Below are 21144 nucleotides of genomic sequence, written 5' to 3'. Positions count from 1 at the left end.
TGGAGCAGTGCCTTCTTCCTTGCTGAGTGGCCTTTTAGGTTATGTCGACATGGGACTCATTTTACTGTGGATATAGATACTTCTGTGCCTGTTTCCTCCAGGATCTTCATAAGGCCCTTTGCTGTTGTTGATTTGCACTTTTCGCACCAAAATACGTTCATCTCTAGGAGACAGAACGCGTCTCCTTCCTGAGCGGTATGACGGCTGGGTGGTCCCATGGTGTTTATACTTGTGTACTATTGTTTGTACAGATGAACATGGTACCTTCAGGCGTTTGTAAATTGCTCCCAAGGATGAACCAGACTTGTGGAGGTCCACCATTTGTTTTCAGAGGTCTTGGGTGATTTATTTTGATTGTCCCATGATGTCAAGTAAAGAGGCACTGAGTTTGAAGGTAGGCTGTGAAATACATCCAATTGACTCAAATGATGTCAATTAGCCTATCAGAAGCTTCTAATGTTAAATAATCTGTCTGTAAACAATTGTTGGAACAATTACTTGTGTCATGCACAAAGTAGATGTCCTAACCGACTTGCCAAAACTATAGTTTGTTAACAATGTAAAGTTCCTGACTTCATCTTTAAGTATTGAGACCATTTGCTATGAGACTTGAAATTGAGCTCAGGTGCATCCTGTTTCCATTGATCACCCTTGAGATGTTTCTACAACTTGCCTACACACTTGTCTATATAAGGTCCCACAGTTGGCAGTGCATGTCAGAGCAAACACCAAGTAATGAGGTCGACGAAAGAGTTCCGAGACAGGATTGTGTCAAGGCACAGATATGGGTAAGGGTACCAAAACATTTCTGCACCATTGAAGGTCCCCAAGAACACAGCGGCCTCCATCATTCTTAAATGGAAGAAGTTTGGAACCACCAAGACTCTTCCTAGAGCTGGCCAACTGGCCAAACTGAGTAATTGGGGGTGAAGGGCCATGGTCAGGGAGGTGACCAAGAACCCGATTGTCACTCTGACAGAGCTCCAGACTTCCTCTGTGGAGATGGGAGAACCTTCCAGAAGGACAACCATCTCTGCACCAATCCACCAGTCAGGCGTTTGTGGTAGAGTGGCCAGACGAAAGCCACTCTTCAGTAAAAATTCCCCGCTTGGAGAAAGGCACATAAAGGACTCAGAATGCCAAGTTTCACATCTGGAGGAAACCTGGCACCATCCCTACGGTGAAGCATGATGGTGGCAGCATCATCATAGAACTGCCGGCGCCGACAGAGATGGCCGCCTCGCTTCGCGTTCCTAGGAAACTATGCAGTTTTTTGTTTTTTTTACGTGTTATTTCTTACATTAGTACCCCAGGTCATCTTAGGTTTCATTACATACAGTCGAGAAGAACGACTGAATATAAGATCAGCGTCAACTCACCATCAGTACGACCAAGAATATGTTTTTCGCGACGCGGATCCTGTGTTCTGCCTTACAAACAGGACAACGGAGTGGATTCCATGCAGCGACCCAAAAAAATGACTCAGAAAAAGAGGGAAACGAGGCGGTCTTCTGGTCAGACTCCGGAGACGGGCACACCGTGCACCACTCCCTAGCATTCTTCTTGTCAATGTCCAGTCTCTTGACAACAAGGTTGATGAAATCCAAGCAAGAGTAGCATTCCAGAGGGACATCAGAGACTGTAACGTTCTTTGCTTCACGGAAACATGGCTCACTGGAGAGACGCTATCCGAGGCGGTGCAGCCAGCGGGTTTCTCCACGCATCGCGCCGACAGAAACAAACATCTTTCTGGTAAGAAGAGGGGCGGGGGCGTATGCCTTATGGCTAACGTGACATGGTGTGATGAAAGAAACATACAGGAACTCAAATCCTTCTGTTCACCTGATTTAGAATTCCTCACAATCAAATGTAGACCGCATTATCTACCAAGAGAATTCTCTTCGATTATTATCACAGCCGTATATATCCCCCCCCCAAGCAGACACATCGATGGCTCTGAACGAACTTTATTTAACTCTCTGCAAACTGGAAACCATATATCCGGAGGCTGCATTCATTGTAGCTGGGGATTTTAACAAGGCTAATCTGAAAACAAGACTCCCTAAATTTTATCAGCATATCGATTGCGCAACCAGGGGTGGAAAGACCTTGGATCATTGTTACTCTAACTTCCGCGACGCATATAAGGCCCTGCCCCGCCCCCCTTTCGGAAAAGCTGTCCACGACTCCATTTTGTTGATCCCTGCCTACAGACAGAAACTAAAACAAGAGGCTCCCACGCTGAGGTCTGTCCAACGCTGGTCCGACCAAGCTGACTCCACACTCCAAGACTGCTTCCATCACGTGGACTGGGAGATGTTTCGTATTGCATCAGACAACAATATTGACGAATACGCTGATTCGGTGTGCGAGTTCATTAGAACGTGCGTTGAAGATGTCGTTCCCATAGCAACGATTAAAACATTCCCTAACCAGAAACCGTGGATTGATGGCAGCATTCGCGTGAAACTGAAAGCACGAACCACTGCTTTTAATCAGGACAAGGTGTCTGGCAACATGACTGAATACAAACAGTGCAGCTATTCCCTCCGCAAGGCTATCAAACAAGCTAAGCGTCAGTACAGAGACAAAGTAGAATCTCAATTCAACGGCTCAGACACAAGAGGCATGTGGCAGGGTCTACAGTCAATCACGGACTACAGGAAGAAATCCAGCCCAGTCACGGACCAGGACGTCTTGCTCCCAGGCAGACTAAATAACTTTTTTGCCCGCTTTGAGGACAATACAGTGCCACTGACACGGCCTGCAACGAAAACATGCGGTCTCTCCTTCACTGCAGCCGAGGTGAGTAAGACATTTAAACGTGTTAACCCTCGCAAGGCTGCAGGCCCAGACGGCATCCCCAGCCGCGCCCTCAGAGCATGCGCAGACCAGCTGGCCGGTGTGTTTACGGACATATTCAATCAATCCCTATACCAGTCTGCTGTTCCCACATGCTTCAAGAGGGCCACCATTGTTCCTGTTCCCAAGAAAGCTAAGGTAACTGAGCTAAACGACTGCCGCCCCGTAGCACTCACTTCCGTCATCATGAAGTGCTTTGAGAGACTAGTCAAGGACCATGTCTCCTCCACCCTACCTGACACCCTAGACCCACTCCAATTTGCTTACCGCCCAAATAGGTCCACAGACGATGCAATCTCAACCACACTGCACACTGCCCTAACCCATCTGGACAAGAGGAATACCTATGTGAGAATGCTGTTCATCGACTACAGCTCGGCATTCAACACCATAGTACCCTCCAAGCTCGTCATCAAGCTTGAGACCCTGGGTCTCGACCCCGCCCTGTGCAACTGGGTACTGGACTTCCTGACGGGCCGCCCCCAGGTGGTGAGGGTAGGCAACAACATCTCCTCCCCGCTGATCCTCAACACTGGGGCCCCACAAGGGTGCGTTCTGAGCCCTCTCCTGTACTCCCTGTTCACCCACGACTGCGTGGCCACGCACGCCTCCAACTCAATCATCAAGTTTGCGGACGACACAACAGTGGTAGGCTTGATTACCAACAACGACGAGACGACCTACAGGGAGGAGGTGAGGGCCCTCGGAGTGTGGTGTCAGGAAAATAACCTCACACTCAACGTCAACAAAACTAAGGAGATGATTGTGGACTTCAGGAAACAGCAGAGGGAACACCCCCTTATCCACATCGATGGAACAGTAGTGGAGAGGGTAGCAAGTTTTAAGTTCCTCGGCATACACATCACAGACAAACTGAATTGGTCCACACACACAGACAGCATCGTGAAGAAGGCGCAGCAGCGCCTCTTCAACCTCAGGAGGCTGAAGAAATTCGGCTTGTCACCAAAAGCACTCACAAACTTCTACAGATGCACAATCGAGAGCATCCTGGGGGCTGTATCACCGCCTGGTACGGCAACTGCTCCGCCCTCAACCGTAAGGCTCTCCAGAGTGTAGTGAGGTCTGCACAACGCATCACCGGGGGCAAACTACCTGCCCTCCAGGACACCTACACCACCCGATGTTACAGGAAGGCCATAAAGATCATCAAGGACATCAACCACCCGAGCCACTGCCTGTTCACCCCGCTATCATCCAGAAGGAGAGGTCAGTACAGGTGCATCAAAGCTGGGACCGAGAGACTGAAAAACAGCTTCTATCTCAAGGCCATCAGACTGTTAAACAGCCACCACTAACATTGAGTGGCTGCTGCCAACACACTGACACTGACACTGACTCAACTCCAGCCACTTTAATAATGGGAATTGATGGGAAATGATGTAAATATATCACTAGCCACTTTAAACAATGCTACCTTATATAATGTTACTTACCCTACATTATTCATCTCATATGCATACGTATATACTGTACTCTATATCATCGACTGCATCCTTATGTAATACATGTATCACTAGCCACTTTAACTATGCCACTTTGTTTACATACTCATCTCATATGTATATACTGTACTCGATACCATCTACTGTATCTTGCCTATGCTGCTCTGTACCATCACTCATTCATATATCCTTATGTACATATTCTTTATCCCCTTACACTGTGTATAAGACAGTAGTTTTGGAATTGTTAGTTAGATTACTTGTTGGTTATTACTGCACTGTCGGAACTAGAAGCACAAGCATTTCGCTACACTCGCATTAACATCTGCTAACCATGTGTATGTGACAAATAAAATTTGATTTGATTTGATTTGGATGTTTTCAGCTTCGGGACAAGTCTCTGAATGTCTTTGAGTGGCCCAGCCAGAGCCCAGACTTGAATCCGATCGAACATCTCTGGAGAGACCTGAAAACAGCAGTTCAGTGACGCTCCCCATCTAACCTGACAGAGCTTGAGAGGATCTGCAGAGAAGAATGGGAGAAACTCACCAAATACAGGTGTGCCAAGCTTGTTGTGTTATACCCAGAGAGACTCGAGGCTGTAATCACTGCCAAAGATGCTTCAACAAAGTACTGAATAAAGGGTCTGAATACTTATGTAAATGTGATGTCATGACGTTGCCCTCTTTGGGTATAGCAAGCCCCATCCCCCTCTCCCTGCCTCCCCCTTGCCTCCTTCAACTAGGCTGCTGTGGAGAGAGGTCGTAAATTCCTGAGAAGATCCTGCCACATCACTGCATAGTATAAGAGGCAGAGTAAATTTTCATAGAGCACAAAGGAATTTCTTCCACCTCACAGAACTTAAGGTACGAACAAATTTCATGTTCCGGAGAAAGTATAAAAGATCGGTGAAGAATCCAGCTACGAACTGGTCCGTTTGTTACAACTTGGGGAAGCTCATGGGAGACGGTGTGGCCACATTACCATAACGCTGTTTATATAATAGCCTCTACTAAAACACTCTACTAAGATACTGTTTGTAAAATTGTGTAATATGATTTTGGACTGTTTAATGTCAATTCAATTCAATTGAATGATAGTAAAGACACAACAGTGATTTCATTTTTTTTTTTCATAAGTTTGCAAATATGTCTAAACCTGTTTTTGGTTTGTCATTATGAGATATTGTGTGTAGATTGATGAGGGGGAAAAAACAATTTAATCCATTTTAGAATAAAGCTGTAAAGTAACAAACTGTGGAAAAAGTGAAGGGGTGTGAATACTTTCTGAATGTACTGTATAGGACCTTGAATAGAGAAATCACAGAATTTAAAATGTTCACATAATTGAGCCAGCATTTTAAGAGTATTGACAACAATTTGATTGGATGTGTAGTGCGAAGCTGTAAGTGGAAATTGGAGGTGACTACAGCTGACGAAGAGGAAGAGAAACAGGAGTTGGCTTCTGGTTGACACCAGTCAGTTACTGGGGTGTGAAGCTAGTAAACAATCTTTTGTATATTCGCTGTCCATTAATAATACATACAGATATGAAGGCCTAGTCCTCCATGTGTTTTCTCTCTCTGGAGGAATGCTTTACGTATTGTTGGACTCCCACCGCCCCATAAAAAAAGTTACTCTTATCCACTAAAGTGATCAAAGACTTTGGTAGAAAAAGAGGAAGACATTGGAACAAATACAGAAATCTGGGCAATACATTCATCTTGACACAATTTATTAGCTAAAGTCAAATGGAGAATACTCCATCTCTGAAAGTCCAGTTTAAGTTTGCTTATCAGGGGAATAAAGTTATCCTCATGGAGAGAAGACATGGTATGGGTGATATTGATCCCTACATATTTAAAGCCAGACTTGGACATAGGAAATTGAATAGTTTCCCGTGGAATGTGTAAAGCTAATTCATTAATAGGAAAACATTAACTTTGAGAAATTCAATTTAAAACTAGAAAACACACCAAACCTATGCAGTAGGTCTACTATATCAGGGACACACACTTCAGGGTCTGAGATGTATAAAAGCAAGTCATCTGTGTACAAGAAAACATTGTGTTCCAGTCCCCATCTGTAGATACCACGTATTGAGGGTGTGGCCTTTAGCATAATAAAAGGGGTGTCTATCGCCAGGGCAAATAACAGAGGGGACATTGGACATTATTGGCGTCTGGCCCTTGATAGTGGGAAATACTGTGAACAAAGTTTATTTGTAAGTACTGATGCCTTGGGTGATGAGTACAACAGTCGGACACAGGAAATGATGTTTGCACCAAAGCCAAATTTTCCCCGTGCAGAGCATAAATATTCACATTCTACCGTCAAATACCTTCTCCGCATCTAAAGAGATATTTACTGCAGGAGAGTGTATGACATTAAGCAGACGTTGAATGTTAGAAAAGGAGTGGCGACCCTTAATAGACCCATTCTGAGCCGTTGAGATGATGTCTGTCATAGTAGACTCTATTCGAGAGGTGAGCAATTTCACTCAAATTTGTACATCTGCATTTAACAGTGAGATCGGTCTGTATGAGGCACACTCAGATGCATCTGTGCTGGGTTTTAACAAAAGCGTGATCGACCACCCTGGTCCAGGGCGTTTTCAAACATTACAAGCAGGAGGGGTGCCAGTTTGGAAGAAAAATCGATTGCGTAGCCATTTAGGCCAGGGGATTTCCCACTTTGCATTGCTGTAATATAATTAATAATCTCCTCTAACTGCAAAGGTTGATCAATTTCCTCTCTCTTCTCTGTACTAAATGGTAGAAGTTTCCAAATTGTCAAGAAAATCATTCAAAATGGAATTGTCTTCAGGTGATTCTGATGTGTAAAAATGTTTTGACAGTATCATTCATTTCAATGGGACTAACTGTTAAAACACCCGAGGTTTTGTGAATTTGAGGGAGTGAGGCAGATTTGCACTTGATTGATGAGTTAGAAGTCGACCAGCATTTTCTCCATGCTCGTAAAACAAAACCGCGCTTGCGGAGTAGCTGCTGCTCAGCCTTATCTGTGGATAGTATATTCTACTGAGTTTGAAGCCTATCTCTGTAAAGTTCTGGTAATGGAGAGGCGGAGTATTGTTAGTCTAATTCCAGAATGGCATTGTTGTTTATTGAGAGTTTCCCAAAGTGTCAATGGAAAAATGTAATATTTTATTTGTCTCAATAAAGACATAATTTGCATTCGATAGAACGGTGCAGAATGAATTGTTCGAAAGTAAAGATGTGTTAAGTCTCCTCGGGGGGAGGCATTGTTTATTAATCAGAAACAACTGAAAAGTCCTTCCTCATCATGAGTCGCGACTGAGCTGAGCCAAACTGCCTCTTGACGTCCCCTTGCCATTGGAACAAATAAAAATAGGGGGTGAAAATGTATGGTGTTTTTTACCAGAAATGTGTTGAGTTAGTCTGTATATATATACATCAAGAAACTTGTGAGAACCTCTGTTTTTATATTACTTTGAGGTATTAACAGACACTAGTAAATATTCCTATAATATTATGAAGTACTACTTTCATACAGAGAAACAAACAGACAAGCAGACTTGAGTAAGTTTATTTTCATTAAATGAAATGTGTAGGTACGTTAGAATCTAAAAGAACATTGCCATTTCAATGATGATCCTTTTCAACACTTGACTGAATCACATCAGAAATAGGGTAATAACAATGTGTGGTTTGATCCGTAACAAAATTAAATGAAAATGTTAACCCTATTCACCACATAAGAACCAAAATGAATAAAATGCAATGAACATGTACAATTTTGAAACTTGAATTCTTTTTACTTACAGAAGTGAAGTTCTTAAGCATTTACAAACAGATTTAGCCTCAGAGCCTAGTACCCTAGGTAGACTGATTCACAGTAGGATTCATTATTTAATCAATTGCTTTCCAGCATAGCAAATAAAACCCACAATATGGCCAGACAGTTATCTAAGGCCAAGTGCAAGACTGATCATCATACCAGCCACCATTCCATGGCTTTTTTATTGGTAGATTTCAAGGGCCCGTGTCTTGACTGAAAACTAAGAACACTTGTTTGGTGTTTAATCTAAGAATGTTCTATGCAGTCTCTTGAGAAGTATTGATGTGTCAGGACTCAGTCAAACCAAGTTAAGGCTATTGCTCTTTGAGGCAATTTAGAGAATCTCACTTGATGCTAAAAGACTCTTTTATGCTTCTTTCTGCCTGTTCCTTTGAGATCCATTTCCAGGCAGGGGGAATATCTGCAGGCAGTGCATCATACTCTTCGGCAAAGTGCTTGTTGAATTTTGCCATCACAAATTTCCAGTAGTCCGAGGCCTGTATGCTGGAATCCGCAGGAATAAGCCAGTCAGGGTAAATGTCCCGGTATTTCCTGTAAGGATGCCACTGTCCACGTGTTTCATAGCATTTGAAGGCGGTATCATTGAACACTGAAGAGGAGCAGATGTCAGTGACAAGATTTCTTGAGCCCTCAAACCTAAAACGACCAAGTCCCCCTGGTCGATGTATTGAGGCACAGTGGTCTGTGTGGGCTTTTCCTCCTGCCTCGCACGGTGCCTTGCAGAATGGACACTGCTTCCCACAGCCAAACACTTTTGTGAACAGCTCGTTCTGTGGCTTGATGTTCTGTCTTTCCAATTTCGTTTTCACATCCTTTGCTCTTTGGAACTCTTCTCTCAGCGACTGTTCCATATCCACCACAGATATTTTAAGCCAGTGGGCAAACGATTCCTGGTTGGAATTGTTCAGGATCATGGTGGCTTCCAATGCATCTTGGGGAAGCACCAGCTTCTCTCCTAGGAGGCTGCATATGTCCTTAATGAATTCCTTTATGTTGCCCTTCTCATTCATCTGTGCTTTTGTGAGTGCCTCAGTGATGACACGGATGATCCCTTTGAGTTGACAGTCTTCCAAATCAAACATTTTGTTTCCTTGTGAGAAGCGCTTCAAGATTTCATCCAAAATCCAATTCTTGACAAAGCCTTCGTAGTCACAAATGTAGCTCACATAGTTAGCAAAGTTGAATTCTGACAGTAGTTGCTTCAAGATAGAGGACTGGAAAAATGTCCGAGAGCTGAATTGAAAGGCATTCTGTCCCGTCAGCATTACATCAACAATTTCCAGACCCAGGGAACTGGCAACATAGGCTTTTACTGCTGGTTTAAGACACAGGGTGGTGAACTGCTCAGCTTTCTTCTGACACTGATCTTGTCCACTGATCAAGTCTTTGAAGTCTTCCAAGTATTTATCTTTGAACTGTTCAAGGCACAAACGAGGATTATTGTCAGTTATGAACTTTTCATGCAGATTCTGGAAGGTCCTGGCTGCAAACCCACAAATGTGCAATTTGATGTTCAGTTCAAATTTGAGGCTTGTGTCAAGTTGTTTGTTGGCATCCAGCTTCTCTTCAATCATGTGCAGAATCTCTTGTATGTATGTTTCATGGTAGTCTGTTTTCTTTTGGACCTTCTCGAACACAAACTCTTTGCATTTGGCTATAAGGTTGTCTGCCATGGCCTGGGTTTTTCTTGTGTGCTCATTCATGTACAAACCCTTGAAAAATCTCTTGAAAACCCCCTCTGGAGTGACTATGAAGGGTTCTTCTCCATGATCTTTAAGTTTCACTTGGTTCAGCTTTTCATTCACTGAACCTCCCTTCTGCACCATGTTAGACCGAAGCTGGTTGAAAACATCACTCGAAACATCTCGTGGCCTCAATCCTTCAAAGTTGGATAGCTCATACACAGTTTCCTCCCATACCTTTTCAAATTCTCTATCAAGGTCCTTCTCTGACCGCTCAGAATGGCTCTTTCTGCAGTTCACAAGCAAGTTCAGCACTTTTTTCTCCATCACGGCTGTGTGGTTCTTCTTGATTGTGTCAAGCTTGATCATTCCTTTTCGAATCTCAAAAGCAGCTTCCAGTTTACTCATTATAGAGTTTTCCATCTCCCTTTTCAAACCTTTGGTGCTGTTTGCAAAATCCTCTCTGTATCTCTCCACAAGGTGGACATGAACCTCTGTCTGTTCGAAGTACTTGGTCAGGTTGTCAAGAATGGTCTTCTCCCATTTGACAAGTTCCGTTGAGGCTTCCATTTTCAATTTGCTGTGAAAATCCCTCATGTTGTCCATCTGGTATTTCATTGCAACTGTCCCAAAGTTGGAAATCCTTGTTTCAGCATTTGTTGTCCATGTGTGCATGTGCTTTTTGAATGACCATTCCCACTTACTGAACTCAACACACAACTTCATGTAGGCATCAGCCACCAGGCTGTTTCTGAAGCTGAAGATGAAGTTTTCATACTTCACAGCATTCCAAAGGCTTTTTGTCCACTCCAGAAAGTCCATGATGTTCCCAGGGGCCTCACAGTCCTGGAAAACCTTGATCATGTTCTTTTTGAACTCGTAGACGGACTCGCTGTACCCGGCGCTGACAGGTGCCATTGGAGGGTTACCATGCCAAAGTCCAGGGATGTACCAGTTACCAGTCTCTGGGTTGTACTCCATCACATCTGTGAAGATCTTGTTCTCTTCCTTTTTTTCCATTCTGGCTGCTGCCTGGGTCATCTTGTTCAATTGCTCCAAGAGCATCTTCCGGTCTCTCATGTTCTTGTCGTGTGCCGAGACATCTGCCACATTCTGGTGGACAAACAGACACTTGGGCTTCTTTCCCACCTCTTTCATTCGAAGAAAAGCATGGACAACAATTTGAAGGATGTCCTTCATGTCGGTCGAATTCTCCATGGCAATATTGACAATTGTGACATCACTCAGCCCAACAACTAGAGTGGCTAGCTCATTGTCGTGCTCATAGCTGTCATTCAGCTGTGCCAGCTCTGGCGACTTCAGCCCTTCTGTGTCGATGATCACTAAAAAATCGCAGTTCAGCTCCTTTTTGAAGTCGTCTTTGACTTTGATGAGAAGCATGAAGGCCCCTCTTGTGCATCTGCCGCTACTGACTGCGAACTGCACTCCAAACATTGTATTCAGTAGGGTGGACTTTCCTGTGCTCTGAACACCTAGAACAGTTACCACCAGGATCTTGTTCTTCGGCTGCACTAAGACATTGAGCTGATGCAGCACATCACTCACCCATCTCAGAGGTATGTTGGACGCGTCTCCGTCCACCAGCTCCAGAGGAAACCCATCCAGAAGCAGCTCAGCACATAGTCTGGGCAGGTGCTGCATTTGTTGCCGTGACACATCAGTTTCTCTGAGTAAGACAGAAGACTCATAAAGTTGACCCATTTCACGTAGGAAATGCTCGGTTCCCAAAGAACTGTTTGAAATCTGTCTGTCAAGGTCTGCAATTTCTTCTTTGTTTTTAGAGGAGTTCTGGCACTTCTCTTTGTACTGCTCTCTGAGGCCAGACAAGTTTCTACGAGACAGATTGTCCAGGTTCATTCGCATCCATTTCAAGAAGTAGGACCTTTCTAGCCCTGTCCTTGACATTGCATTTATGAAGCAAGACATTGCACCTAATATGTCATAGTTTCTCTGCCTTTCCCTGAGTTGTATCTTCTGTGATTGGAGATCACTTTTATACATCTCTATGTTCTGATTCCTAGCTTTCCGCAGTCTGCATTCCTCCTTCTCTAGACGTGCCAGCTCCTTCCAGACCTGTCCTTGCAAGGGAAGCTGACTTTCCTTATACTGTGGTATGTCATGTATGTTTGAAGTAATTGCATCAGCTTTTTGCTTTGCACTTTGACATTCTTGGCAGTCCTCGTCAACCAAGATCCCAAGATTGTGTGCCACTTCAGCCATCTGCTCCAATGGCATTTTGGACTTTGAACTCTTGATCACCTGACCAACCGCATTTTGCAGCTTCTTCACAAAGTCTGCATCATTCATCTGTTTGTTCTTCAGGATGACGTTGCTCGTCTTCAAGTTTAGCTCTTTGGCGGTTTTCTTCAAAGCATCAATGCTGAAGCTCTTGCTCTGTAGGTTACCCACTAGAAACAGCTGTGCCTTGGTGTTTTGGTTGGTCAGTAGCTTGTACTTGTTGTCCAGGTTGTCAAAGAACACAAAGACTGCTGCGGAAGTCTGAAAGAGAAAGGAGTACTGGGTCTCAAACAAACTGATGTCCCCTCTCAGATTAGCTACAGCGACAGGTTCACCAAAGATGTCAATGTTCTTGTTCCCACAGGGAAGGTACCAGGTTATCTCAACTAATCCATTGGATATCCTCCTTGGACTATCACCACACTCCATATCATGGTGGACAAACGTGTCGTGATACTGTTGGGGATTACTCAGAAGCTTGTTCAGAATCTGTGACTTGGACAGAGAGCACTCACCCAATCTGACAAAAGAGACCATGGGGAGGTCAGAGAGAACAATCCTGTCTTCAACAAATCCTCTTGGGTCTGACAATGAATGAGGTCTAAACTTCTTGATAATGTCTCGCATTGCCCAAAGCATCAGCATGCACTGTTTTGTGTCACAATTGGGGAGAAGTAGGGGCACAGAAAACTGACACATTGACATTTTCAAGACCATCTCTTGCTGCAAAAAACCATTAGAGCACAGAAAGAGAGCAGTAACAACATCTAAGGGGTTTACAACATTACTAGAGTCCATGTTATCAACCAGACTCTCCAGATCTAGGTCTATGTTGCAAAATGAAGCATCACAACTTTCCTCGCCTCCTGATGAGGTACATTTCACACTCCTAGCTGTTACATTAACCATCATTAACCTCTTCAAGAAAGTCCATGGTAGGGCTGAGAGAGTCTGAGCGCGTTCATCTGTGACGGTCTTATCATCGATCTGCAGCACGGTGCTCAGGGCGAGCTTCTCTGTGTAGTGTTTCTCCAACCCCAGGTTCAGCAGCAATCTCTCCAGGTGGATTTCTGTGGGGGGAAAGAAAGAGATATTTGATCAGGTGAATTTAATAAATATTTTTTTAATTAAATCTGTAAAGCACAACCCTTATTTTATAGATGACATATCAGAACAGGGGTAGACTGGCCATCTGCCATTTTGAGAAAATGCCAGCTGGTCCATTTTGAGCTCAGTGGGCCGGTCTAATTGTCATTATCTGGCATATACTGTGAGCCTCAAAGAATTATGAAAAGGAAAACACTAATATATCTTAATTCGTATTCACCACCGAGTAAATACCATGTTAGAAACACATTTGGCAGCATTTACAGCTGTGAGTCTTTTTGGGTTAGTCTATGGGCTTTGCACACCTGGGTTGTAGAATATTTGCCCATTCTTCAAGCTCTGTCAAGTTGGTTGTTGATAATTGCTAGACAGTCATTTTCAAGTATTGCCAATGATTTTCAAATAGATTTAAGTCAAAACTTTAAGTTGGCCATTTTGGAACATTCAACGTCGTCTGTATTTGTGTTGTATTTGTCTCCCAGTGTCTGTTGGAAAGCGGACTGAACATGGTTTTCCTTTAGGATTTTGTACGTGCTTAGCTCCATTCTGTTTCTTTTTATCCTGATGACAAGCATACCCAAACAGGATGCATGTTTTGGAATATTTGTCTTCTGTAAAGACTTCCTTCTTTTCACTTTGTCATTTAGTTGAGTATTGTGGAGTGACTATAATGTTGTTGATCCATCCTCAGTAGTCTCCTATCACAGCCATTAAACTGTTTTAAAGTCACCATTGTCCTTATGGTGAAATCCCTGAGTGGTTCCCTTCCTCTCTGGCAACTAAGTTAGGAAGGACGCCTGTATCTTTGTAGTGACTGGGTGTATTGTACACCATCCAAAGCCAAATTAATAATTTTAGGCTCATGTTAACCACTATTATTGCACACAGAGTGAGTGCTAGTTAAAACTTTTATATGAAGAACTATTCTCATTTAGAAGGCTAACATCACGTTACATTTTTTCACAAATAGTTTAATATTTACTCATTCATTTTATCCAACATCTATATGTAAATCTGATAATTGAAAAGTGTACACAAACAGATACAGTAATGTGGGTTTCCTGTCCTTCATGAGATCACCAAATGAAACACTCATCATGACTGTCCTTTAAGTGTCCACACCACTCCCACATTCTCAAAAATAGAAATATTGTTTAATTATTCAAACTTTTGATGTGCAAAGGTCTCTCTGTGTTCCACAGTTTACACTCCAATCTCAAACACTACAGAGCATAGGGGCAGCGTATTTTACGACTGGCTTACAGCCGACTTCCTGCTCTCCCCCTCTATGAGAGAGAGCACGCTGTAGAGCAGACCCACTGTAACCTGATCCTTCTAACAGTCACAGGAGAGTTATGACAAGTACCGACAGGATGCACTGTGTCACTGTGTGTAGACAGCCTGGTCTCATAAACTGGATGCACTGTGTCACTGTGTGTGACGAATGCAGAGAAAAGCTCAAACCAAGTTCTCACCCCACTGGATTCTGCATTTATATGCCATAGCTTGCACATAACCAAACAATATTTTATATGTCAAGACAAAGTTTAGGGTGTGACTTCTCATAAATGTTCATCTGTTTCCCAGAACTGCCTGTTGGTCTATTGTTGAGCGGCTGGTCTCACCCCCCTCCATTATTGCTTAACACATTGCATTGGTGTCAACCATACTTTTATTCAGTCAAATCCAGCTGAACCCAGTTATATCTGTTGTAAATGTTATTTTTTATCGTAACAAACTGTGTCTAAAGTTTCATGACATATATTTGAGACTTTAACAGTTAACATGGACATGGGAGGAGATCCTGGATGGTAAGAGACCCTGGAGGCAGGCTGGGGAGTATCGCTGTCCACGGGAGGAACTGGAGGCAGGCTGGGGAGTATCGCCGTCCACGAGCCAACTCACCATGCTTCCCGAGCATTGACTGGTTCTTGGTACCGGTACCCCCTGTATATAGCCTCGCTACTGTTATTTTACTGCTGCTCTTTAATTATTTGTTATTTACATTTTTTACTTTTCTATTTTTTACTTAACACTTATTTTTCTTAAAACTGCATTGTTGGTTAAGGTCTTGTAAGTAAGCATTTCAATGTAAGGTCTACACTTGTTGTATTCGGCGCATGTGACAAATACATTTTGATTTGATACAAGAGATGAAGGCGAGCCTTGAAATGAGTGTTGAGAAAGCCGCAACAGTTGAAAAATAAACTAAAAAGTTGAAGGGTACAGTTAATGTTGTCGAAGCTGACGATAATGACCTAAAAAAAGAGAGCTGTTGTTAAGAGAACTTGTTATACAGACTAGATCAATGCACGAAAATCAGGTGAAATCATGGTTAAAGCGGTGCAGATCCCAGGCGATACTATTGACCAAATTTAGGGCATCGATACAAGTGCCAATCATTGCCAAATTCGCACCCTTTAAAGATAAAATATTGGTTAAAAGCCGGGGCAAAAAACGTGCCGGCTTTCAAAAAGGCCTGAACGATCCGTTCCCAAATGAAATAGCAGAACGACGCAAAGTACTGTACCCATCTTCAAAGACAATAGACTAAAAGGCAGACGAGTAGCTCTCATAGTCAACAAGCTATACATACATTGATAACTGTTTCAAGAAACCAAGACCACTCCATGGCTATTCAAAATGAAATGGAAATCAAAACCTATCAATGCTAGGGATTGTAATATAGAAAAATAAATATTAAAAAAATACAATTTATAAAGAAACTACACAATGCATTCAGAAAGTATTCAGGCCCCTTCACTTTTTCCATATTTTGTTAAGTTACAGCTTTATTCTAAAATTGATTAAATCGTTTTTTCTCCCTCATCAATCTACACACAATAACACATAATTAAAAAGCAAAAACAGGTTCATTTTTATACATTCGCAAATGTAAAAAATGTAATATCACATTTACATTCAGACCCTTTACTCGGTACGTTGTTGAAGGCACACCTGTATTTGGTGTGCCTTTATCACTGCAGATCCTCACAAGCTCTGTCAGGTTGGATGGGGGGCGTCTCTGCAGAGCTATTTTCAGGTCTCTCCAGAGATGGGCCACTCAAGGATATTCAGAGACTTGTCATGAAGCCACTCCTGAGTTGTCTCGGCTGTATAATTAGGGTCGCTATCCTGTTGAAAGGTAAACATTGGCCCCAGTCTGAGGTCCTGAGCGCTGAGGAGCAGATTTTCATCAAGGATCTCTCTGTACTTTGCTCCGTTCATCTTTGCCTTGATCCTGACTAGTCTCCCAGTCCCTGCCACTGAAAAACATGCCCACAGCATGATGCTGCCACCACCATGTTTCACCGTAGGGATGGTGCCAGATTTCCTCCAGACATGAAGCTTGGCATTCAAGCCAAAGAGTTCAATCTTGGTTTTATCAGACCAGAGAATCTTGTTTTTCATGGTTTGAGAGTCTTTAGGTGCCTTTTGACAAACACCAAGCGAGCTGTCATGTGCCTTTTACTGAGGAGTGGCTTCAGTCTGGCCGCTCCATCATAATGGCCTCATTGGTGGAAAGCTACAGAGGAACTCTAGAGCTCTGTCAGAGTGAACATCGGGGTTCTTAGCCACATCCCTGACCATGACCCTTCTCCCCCAATTGTTCAGTTTGGCCGGGCAGCCAGCTCTAGGAAGAGTCTTGGTGGTTCCAAACTTCTTCCATTTCAGAATGATGGAGGCCTCTGTGTTCTTGGGGAACTTCAATGCTGCAGAATTCTTTTTGGTACCGTTCCCCAGATCTGTGCCTTGACACAATCCTGTCTCAGAGCTCTACAGACAATTCCTTCAACCTCATGGCTTGGTTTTTGCTTTGACATGCACTGTCAACGGTGGGACTTTTTATAGACAGGTGTGTGCCTTTCCCAAATGTTTTTATGGAAACCCAAAGGAATCATACCTATCCGCCCCAGTGACTTTCCATGTCACCTTTACACATACAGTTGAAGTCGGAAGTTTACATACACTTAGGTTGGAGTCATTAAAACACGTTTTTCAACCACTCCACAAATGTCTTGTTAACAAACTATAGTTTTGGCAAGTCGGTTAGGACATCTACTTTATTTTCCAACAATTGTTTACTGACAGATTATTTCATTTATAATTCACTGTATCACGATTCCAGTGGGTCAGAAGTTTACATACACTAAGTTGAATGTGCCTTTAAACAGCTTGGAAAATTCCAGAAAATTATGGCATGGCTTTAGAAGCATCTGATAGGCTAATTGACATAATTGGAGTCAATTGGAGGTGTGCGGCTTGCTATAGACCACCCTCTGCCTCCAGCTGTACCCTGGACACCATATGTGAATTGATTGCCCCTATCTATCTTCAGAGCTCGTGCTGCTACATTACCTAAACTGGGACATGCTTAACACCCGGCCATTCATCAATCTAAACTTGATGCCCTCAATCTCACAGAAATTATCAATGAACCTACAAGGTACAACCCCAAATCCGTAAACACGGGCACCCTCATAGATGTCATCCTAACCAATTTGCCCTCCAAATACACCTTTGCTGTTTTCAACCAAGATCTCAGTGATCACTGCCTCATTGCCTGCTTCCATAATGGGTCTGCAGTCAAACGACCATCCCTCATCACTGTCAAACGCTCCCTAAAACACTTCAGCGAACAGGCCTTTCTAATCGACCTGGCCCAGGTATCCTGGAAGGATATTGACCTCATCCCGTCAGTAGAGGATGCCTGGTTATTCTTTAAAAGTGCCTTCATCACCATCTTAAATAAGCATGCCCCGTTCAAAAAATATAGAACCCTTCGTTCACTCCAGACCTGACTGCCCTTGACCAGCACAAAAACATCCTGTGGCGTACTGCATTAGCATCGAATAGCCCCTGTGATATGCAACTTTTCAGGGACGTTAGGAACCAATATGCACAGGCACTTAGGAAAGCACAGGCTAGCCTTTTCAAACAGAAATTTGCAGCCTGTAGCACAAACTCAAAAAAGTTCTGGGACACTAAAGTCCATGGAGAAAAAGAGCACCTCCTCCCAGCTGCCCACAGCTCTGAGGCTAGGAAACACTGTCACCACCGATTTATCCACAATAATTGAGAATTTCAAGAAGCATTTTCTACGGCTGGCCATGCTTTCCACCTGTACTTTGGTGCGAGAAAACTTTGGTGCGAAAAGTGGCAATCAATCCCAGAACAACAGCGAAGGACCTTGTGAAGATGGAGGAAACAGGTACAAAGGCATCTATATCCACAGTAAAACGAGTCCTATATCAACATAACCTGAAAGGCCGCTCAGCAAGGAAGATGCCACTGCTCCCAAACCGCCATTAAAAAAAATCGAGAATACGGTTTGCAACTGCACATGGGGACAAAGATTGTACTTTTTGGAGAAATGTCCTCTGGTCTGATGAAACAAAAATAGAACTGTTTGGCCATAACGACCATCGTTATGTTTGGAGGAAAAAGGGGGTGGCTTGCAAGCCGAAGAACACCATCCCAAATGTGAAGCACGGGGGAGGCAGCAGCATATTGTGGGGGTGCTTTGCTGCAGGAGGGACTGGTGCATGTCACAAAATAGATGCATCATGAGGATGGAAAATTATGTGGATATATTGAAGCAACATCTCAAGACATCAGTCAGGAAGTTAAAGCTTGGTCGCAAATTGGTCTTCCAAATGGACAATGACCCCAAGCATACTTCCAAAGTTGTGGCAAAATGGCTTTAGGACAACAAAGTCAAGGTATTGGAGTGGCCATCACAAAGCCCTGACCTCAATCCTATAGAAAATGTGTGGGCAGAACTGAAAAAGCGTGTGCTTGCAAGGAGGCCTACAAACCTGACTCAGTTACACCAGCTCTGTCAGGACGAATGAGCCAAAATTCACCCAACTTATTGTGGGAAGCTTGTGGAAGGCTAGCCAAAACGTTTGACCAGAGTTAAACAATTTAAAGCCAATGCTACCAAATACTAATTGAGTGTATGTAAACTTCTGACCCACTGGGAATGTGATGAAATAAATAAAATATTAAATAAATAGTTGTCTCTACTTTTATTCTGACATTTCACATTTTTCAAATAAAGTGGTGATCCTAACTGACCTAAGACTGGGCATTTTTACTAGGATTAAATGTCAGGAATTGTGAAAAACTGAGTTTAAATGTGTTTGGCTAAGGTGTATGTAAACTTCCGACTTCAACTGTACCCCTGCGTGCTCTGTCATTGTGCTGAGACAGCGCAGCAGAGATACAGATTTTGCACCAACCTGTCACTTAATCATTTGGATCTTTTTGCTCTATATATAGGAACATCAAACTAAAACTGAGGGGGCACAAGTTTCAACAGAGGGGGCTAAGCCCCCTTTTGCCCCCTTGTGGAGCCGGGTAAAGTTCACACATTATTGCAGGAATCATACTTGAGTAAAAGTAAATATAGCCTACCTTATAGCCTACCCAGTAAAATACTACTTGAGTAAATGTCTAAAAGTATTTGCTATTAAATATAATTATCAAAAGTAAATTAAATTGCTCAAATAATATACTTAAGTATCAAATATATTAATAATTTCACATTCCTTATATTAAGCAAATCAGACAGCACAATTTTCTTGATTTTTAAATTTATGGATAGCCAGGGGCACACTCCAAAACTGGCATAATTTACTAAATAAATCCGCCAGATGAGAGGCAGTACGGATGACCTGGGACATTCTCTTGGCAAGTGTGTGAATTGGACAATTTTCCTGTCCTGCCAAGCATTTGAAATCCAAAGGACTTTTTGGTGTATGGAGTAAAAGGGAAATGTATGGAGTAAAAGGGAAATGTATGGAGTAAAAGGGAAATGTATGGAGTAAAAGGGAAATGTATGGAGTAAAAGGGAAATGTATGGAGTAAAAGGGAAATGTATGGAGTAAAAAGTACATCATTTTCTTTTTAACCTTTATTTAACTAGGCAAGTCAGTTAAGAACAAATTCTTATTTACAGTGACGGCCTACGCCGGCCAAACCCTGGGCCAAATGTTACGCTGTCGGCTGACGACACTGGGCCAATTGTGCGCCGCCCTATGGGACTCCCAAACATGGCCTGTTGTGAAACAGCCTGGAAACGAACCAGGGTCTGTAGTGACACTTCTAGCACTGAGATGAAGTGCCTTAGACTGCTGCGTCACTCTGTCACTCGGGAGCCCTATAAGAATGTTGTGGAGTAAAAGTGAAAGTAGTCAAATATAAAAATAGGAAAGTACAGATACCCCCAAAAACTACCTAAGTAGTAATTTAAAGTATTTTAGTTTAGTAACTTTATACCACTGCATTCTAGTCAACACAATGCGCCACGCCAATCTCGCCACAGTGGAGTAAAAGGGAAATGTATGGCATAAAAGGGAAATGTATGGAGTAAAAGGGAAATGTATGGAGTAAAAGGGAAATGTATGGAGTAAAAGGGAAATGTATGGAGTAAAAGGGAAATGTATGGAGTAAAAGGGAAATGTATGGAGTAAAAGGGAAATGTATGGAGTAAAAGGGAAATGTATGCCCTCGGATCTTTATTTGTATTTTTTTGGAACTCATTTGGGTAATCAACTTATTGTTGAGAGATAGAATAGTAGTAAACACAAGGTAGGTGCAATTTCGAAATTTGCTTGTGCATAAGAAATGTTTTTTTTTTTTGTCAGTCACTGACAGTCACTGAATTAGTCCATGTCAGCTAAACATTTTTAGATTGGTAAAGCCCCGGGATACCCAGGGATGGGCAACTGGCGGCCCTCCGTTTTGTAGTCCTGCAGATCAATTTCCCAAAAGAATAATAACAACAACAAAAAATTAAAAAATGAATTGGGGGAGGGGAACTTAGTCGATGTCTTAACTTACAGTTGAGAGTTAGAATAGTAGAATACTAGGGATGTGCCCCTTTCCCTTTGAAGATAATTTGATACGTACAGTCCATTTAAA

The 21144-nt window shown here is 42.8% G+C and overlaps 1 protein-coding gene across 3 annotated transcripts in view; it reads right to left on the bottom strand.

Annotated features, from left to right (window-relative positions):
* Positions 1 to 7878: 7878 nt before the first annotated feature.
* LOC112235261 (up-regulator of cell proliferation) overlaps positions 7879 to 21144 on the bottom strand; it is a 31648-nt gene continuing 18382 nt past the window's right edge. For all 3 annotated transcript variants that reach the window (XM_042328296.1, XM_042328297.1, XM_042328298.1), the window contains one exon: positions 7879 to 13178. In XM_042328296.1, coding sequence (XP_042184230.1) covers positions 8491 to 13178 — 4688 coding nt within the window. In that variant the 3' untranslated portion in view covers positions 7879 to 8490. The remainder of the gene's footprint in view (positions 13179 to 21144) is intronic.

Source organism: Oncorhynchus tshawytscha, linkage group LG10 (genome assembly GCF_018296145.1).
Source record: "Oncorhynchus tshawytscha isolate Ot180627B linkage group LG10, Otsh_v2.0, whole genome shotgun sequence".
NCBI classification, from domain to species: domain Eukaryota; kingdom Metazoa; phylum Chordata; class Actinopteri; order Salmoniformes; family Salmonidae; genus Oncorhynchus; species Oncorhynchus tshawytscha.
Note: the sequence above shows the minus strand (reverse complement) of the source record. Positions and strands in the feature narration are given on the sequence as shown.